General features: G+C 43.1%; 1 protein-coding gene across 2 annotated transcripts in view; it reads right to left on the minus strand.

The window, feature by feature from the left end:
* Positions 1 to 5,330, minus strand: part of LOC109375691 (zinc finger protein 850-like) — a 16,375-nt gene extending 11,045 nt beyond the window's left edge. The window contains exons 1-2 of one of the 2 annotated variants that reach the window (XM_019631187.1): positions 5,061 to 5,330; positions 3,848 to 3,974 (exon numbers count right to left, since the gene is read on the minus strand). In XM_019631187.1, the coding sequence (XP_019486732.1) occupies positions 3,848 to 3,974; positions 5,061 to 5,093 (160 nt within the window). In that variant the 5' untranslated portion in view covers positions 5,094 to 5,330. Of the gene's footprint in view, positions 1 to 3,622; positions 3,664 to 3,847; positions 3,975 to 5,060 lie in introns of those variants that run through there. The other variant, XM_019631188.1, reaches the window with a different exon arrangement.
* Positions 5,331 to 5,918: the final 588 nt, after the last annotated feature.

Raw genomic sequence — 5,918 nt, forward strand, 5'->3', positions numbered from 1 at the left:
CTGGCTGAAGCAGATTGGTCGCCGGCCTCTGGACAGTCACTCACTGCGGCTCTTGGCAGCTCACACCAGCTGCCGGCCACTCATGCCGGCTGCCAGCCACTCAAGGTAGCTTATGGCAGCCCACTGCAGCTCCACTGCAGCCTACACTGTCGCCAGCAACTCACAGCAGCCCAGCTCCAGGTCAAGCTGTTGTTCACCAGCTTAGCTGTAGAGGGCCCTCATATGGAATCTGAACCGGGGCCTTGATGCTCAGAGCTGGCATCCCAAGCTAACTCTTAACCAACGCACCACTCGGCTGGCCCAATGTCAATCCTTTTTAAACTCTTCCAAAAATTTAAATAGGAAGAAACATTTCCAAACTCATTTTTGGAGGCCAGCTTTAACCTGACACCAAAGCTAGACAAGGGCACTGCAAGAAAAGAATATTACTGGCTAACATCCCTTATGAATACAGATGTTTAAAAACAACAACAAAAAATCCCCAAATTATTAGAAAACAAATTCAACAGCACTTGAAAATAATCATAAACCGGGATCATGGGGGATTTATCCCTCGAGTGCAAAGATGGTGCATCATAAGCAAATCAATAAATGTGCTATACCATATTAACAGAATAAAGAAAAAATCATATATCATCTCAATAGATGCAGGAAAAGCAACTGGCAAAATTCAGAATTGTTTCATGATAAAAAATTAAAAAACTAGGTATAGTAGGTATGTACCTCAATATCACAAAGGCTGCATATAAGCCCACACCTACCAGTGTATTCAATAGTGAAAAGGTAAAAGCTTTTTCTCTAAGATCAGGAACAAGTGAAGGGTGCCCAGCCTCACCACGGATATTCAAAATAGTACTAGAAGTCCTAGCCAAGACAATAAAGAAAGAAAGAGAAATGAAAAGTGTATGTAAGTCGAAAAAGAAGTAAAACTCTTTGCAGATGACAATCTTATATAAGAAAATCCTAAAATCACCAAAAAGCTGTCAGAATAACAGAAATTTGAAGAATACAAAATGAACACAAAAAAATCAGTTGCATCTATATAGTAATAATGAAATATCTCAATAAGAAATTAAGAAATGAATCCCATTTATAATAGCATTAGAAATGATAAAATACTTTTTACAGTAGGAATAAATTTAACTAAGAAGGTGAAAGATTTGGACTCTGAAAACAATAAGACACTGATGAAAGAAACTGAACACACAAATAAATGGAAAGGTATCCTGTATTCTTGGACTGGAAGAATTATTACTGTTAAAATATCTCTACTACCCAAAGCACTCTACAGATTCAAAGCAACTGCTACCAAAATTCCAATGGCATATTTACCAGAAATAGAAGAATAGTAAAATTTAAACCACAAATAATCCCAAAAGCCAAACAAATTTGATCAAAAAGATCAACATTACAGACATCACACTTCATGATTTAACTATATTATAAAACAACAGTAATGAAACCAGTATGGTACTAGAATAAAAATAGACACAAAGATCTATGAGGTAGGATATAGAGAGCCCAGAAATAGACCCACACAGATGTGGTCAACTACTCTTTGACAAGGGTACCAATACCATACAGTGGTGAAAGGGTAGTCTGTTCAATAAATGGTGTTGAGAAAACTGGATATGCACATGCAAAGAAAAGAAACTGGGGTCCTACCTTATATCACTCACAAAAATTAACTCAATTTGACTCAAATTAACTCAAATTGAGCGGCCAGGTGGCTCAATTGGTTAGAGCACGTGCTCTGAACACGAAGGTTGCCAGTTTGATTCCCACATGGACAAGTGAGCTGCGCCCTCCGCAACTAGATTGAAGGCAACGACTTGAGCTGAGCTGCTGCTGAGCTGTTGGTGGGCGACTGGATGGCTCAGCTGGTTAGAGCATGTGCTCTTAACAACAAGGCTGCCGGTTCGATTCCCACATGGGATGGTGGGCTACGACCCCCTCCCCCCGCAACTAGACTGAAAATGGCAATTGAACTTGGAGCTGAGCTGAGCCCTCCACGACTAGATTGCAACAACGACTTAACTTGGAGCTGATGGGTCCTGGAAAAACACACTGTTCCCATTATGTTCCCCAATAAAAACTTTTTAAAAATAAATAAATAAATAAATGGACAGATTAACCATGAAAAAAAAATTTAACTCGAAATGCATTAAAGACTTAAATGTAACACTTGAAAATGTAAAATTTCTTGATAAAAAAAAGAGAGAGGATAAACTCCTTGACATTAGTTTTGGCAATAATGTTTTTGGATATGACACTAAAAGCAAAGACAACAAAGGCAAAAATAAATAAGTTGGGCTACATCAAACTAAAAAGCTTCTGTAAAGCAAAGGAAGCAATCAATAAAATGAAAAGTGAGAAAATATTTGTAAAGGCTGTCTCATAAGGGATTGATATCTAAAATATATAAGGTACCAGGTCCGGCCGAGTGGTTCAGTTGGTTAGGAGTTAGCTTGGGAGTGCAGGCTCTGAACAACAGAGCCGCTGGTTCAGTTCCCATGTGGGCCAGTGGCGCTGCATCTGAGCTGAGCTATTGCTGAGCTGCCAACAGGTGGCAGGATGGCTCAGCTGGTACAAAAAATAAAGTAAAATAAAATATATAAGGTACTCATACAACTCAATAGCAAAAGAACAAGCCAATTAAAAATGGGCAACGGACCTAAATAAACATTTTATCAAAGATCAAAAAATGGCCAACATATATAAAAAGATGTTCTTTCTCACTAATCATCAGGAAAATGCAAATTAAAATGACAATATCACCTCTCACTTGATAAGATGGCTACCATCAAAAGAGCAGAGATAAGTGTTGGTGAAGATATAGACAGATGGGAACCTTTACACATTACAGCTGAAATGTAAAAGAAAAAAAGCTCTAACATTATAAGTGTCGGATGCTTACTAGACTTATCATGGTGATCCCTTCTTTAGGTATATAAATGTTGAATAACTATGGCGTACACCTGAAACTAATATAACAGTGTATGTTAGCTATGTTCTCATAAATTTTTTAAAAAACAAAGGTTAAAATCATAGAAAAAGAGTAGGATGTCAGGATATGGGGCATGGGAGGAAATGGGAAGATGTTGGTCAAAAGATACAAAGATTCAGTTATAACATGAGTAAGTTCTGAGGATGTAATTAAGAGCAAGGTGATTATAGTTAATAATTATTTTATATACTTGAAATTTACTGAGAGTAGATCTTGAGCACTCTTACCGTAAAAAAAAAATAAGGTGATGATGTTTAATTAACTTCATTGTGGCAATTATTTCACAATGTGTGTGTGTGTGTGTGCGCGTGTGTGTGTGTGTGTGTAAATCACCACACTACACTTTAATATATATACACAATTTTATATCTTGACATGGCTGGGGGGGGGGCGGGAAGAAAGCAGGTGTAAACACTACAAATCGTGCAGGAGGGTGTTGAAAAGAAGCCTACGGTTTACATGAGTAATGACCACAACACCTGCAATTCCTGGCACAGGCAGGCAGGAGGAAATGACAGCTAAAGGAAGGGATCAAGCCCTGGGACATAGAAATGATATGGATCTAGCCCATTCACCATTAATGGTGAAATCCATTAAGCTCACTGCAATACTGACCTTGAATCCTTCCAAAAAGGGAAGTACAGCAGGTATTGGAGCTGCAGGGAGAGAAGAGGGCAGTGCAAACAAACTATCCATAGTAACACAGCAACCCCCCAGAAAACTGGGGAAGCAACAAGCAGTGCACACAGTCCATGAGTGAGGACAGAGCACCCACTGGGAAAAGGAATGTGAGGCAGGACAGAGCCTAGTCCAGGTCACTGGGGAGGCTGTGAGTCTTACCCAGCGAGGATATAAGTGCAAAGTTCTCCAGCATCACATCAAAGTACAGGCGTCTCTGAGCCTCATCAAGGAACCTCCATTCCTCCCAGGAGAAGAACACAGCCACGTCCTCAAAGGTCACACTGTCCTGTTATAAGGGACAGATGAAACCATGAACATTCTGTTTCCGAGAACCCACAGTCCATCTTCCCACAAATCTATCCCACACTGATCCTCTAAAGCTCCCCACTTCAGAGGAATTCCACACCTAGGTGCCACTGATGCCCACCCTATCCTCAGGGTCCCTTTAGTCACTGTGTTCAGCTCTCAACAACATCAGGCAGGAGGGTACAGAAATGTAATCCAAGCTTTCGCTCTGGCCTGTAGGGTCCCATCCACCCGGCCCATCAACTCCCCTGGGGTGTGTAGATTGTGACTACAGATTCAGCCAAAAGTGGGCTTATGCTTCACCCTCCAGTCCCCAAAACTAGGGCCCTGAAGCTATCAGCTCACACTTCTCAATATGCATATCATTCTGTACCCTGTAACTCTCTCACATCTTCGGTTCCCAGTTGCATTCCCACAGCTACGCATTAAGGGAAAGCCTCAAATTCTACTTTGAAGGCCTCCTCTTCACATCTGATCTTTGCTTCAATATTAGCCATACCGAACCACTAGTGAATTTCAGGTGCTGGTGACCCACTTCCACTTCTGTGCTGCTCTTCCTGTCAGCGGCCACAACACTCCTCTGTCCACTCAACCCTCCTTTAAACCCTAGCCCTGATGATCTCCATTACAGGAGCAATGACTCACAATGACTGTATCAGCCCCAGAGCTTACCCACCGGCAAGACGGAAACTCCGCAGACCCCACCAAAGCTCACCACAAAATTCAGGTGACTCCATACAGCAGTGAATAAGCAGGAGCCCTGTCCTCAATGTCATCTTGTCTCAATTATTCCTCTGGTTCCACAACCACAATGTCCACTCATCCCATCGAAGCCTTAGTCACCTGCAAAACTATTCTCTCTCACCTACAGTAACCGTGATCACTTCTCATCAGGCACCCTCCTCCTCTTCCTGACCAACTAGTAGCACTGTCATGATTACCTGTATTCCCCCACCTATGCGATCCACCGGGGCCTGGGCTGCAGAACGTGAGCAGGCGCCCCGCACCGTGGCTTTTGGGTTTGGATGGGATGAGGGCGGTGAGAACCCGGGGGATGCGCACTCACCTGAACCGGGCCCCTCAGTGCAGCCGCCGCCATCGGACTCTGTGGGCGGGGCGGAAGCTGCGGGAGTCTAGGAGGCCCCAGGCGCGGCGGTCCCTGACCCGGCCCTGGCGCGGGTCACCCGGGCGTCGTCGCCGAGCATCAGACCCGCGTCTGTGGGGCGGGGATCACGACTCCTCCACGACTTTTCAGTATGGCACCTGGATCCAGACCCCGCAATCCAAAACCAGAAGATACTCAGAACAGCAAGGATGGCCGCCAGGAGGAGGAGACCGGAAGTCCCGCCCCAACAGGGTGAAATCTCATGTAAGTATTTTCATCATGATTTTTCATTGGCTCAACTCAGCGCAGTGTCTCCTGGGTAAGGTAGTTCCCAGCTTTCTTGAGCCTGAGGAAAGGGAGTTCATCCTAAACCACCAGAACGTTTGCCACAGGAGGGATCCTGTAAAGTGGTCTCCTACTTCCAGCAGGGTTTGCTCATTGTTAACTGCAGCAAAAACTCAATTCTGACACTGTCTACCTTAACATAGGTTAAGAGTTCAGTACCACAAGACTGCCCCCTGACTCTCACTTCATATGCTAATTGCAAGTCCAGGTTGTTACCTGTGCTTCTAAAAGGCTATTATTAAACATAAAACAATAGGCCCAAATTGGCATCCCGTGCTGAAAGTCCATAAAACCAAAGCTAGTTTAATAACTGACCTAATTGTAGTTTCAATCTCTCCCCAAAACTAATCTTTTCTTTTTAAGATTTTTTTCCTTTTTTTTTTTAAATAGGGGAATTGGGGGGATAGGAACAGCGCTGGGGAATTGGGGGAAGGGGAACAGACAAGTTGCTGTCGTTTTGTTCTTCAGTCTAGT

This window comes from Hipposideros armiger, unplaced genomic scaffold, assembly GCF_001890085.2.
Source record: "Hipposideros armiger isolate ML-2016 unplaced genomic scaffold, ASM189008v1 scaffold_986, whole genome shotgun sequence".
Lineage (NCBI taxonomy): Eukaryota > Metazoa > Chordata > Mammalia > Chiroptera > Hipposideridae > Hipposideros > Hipposideros armiger.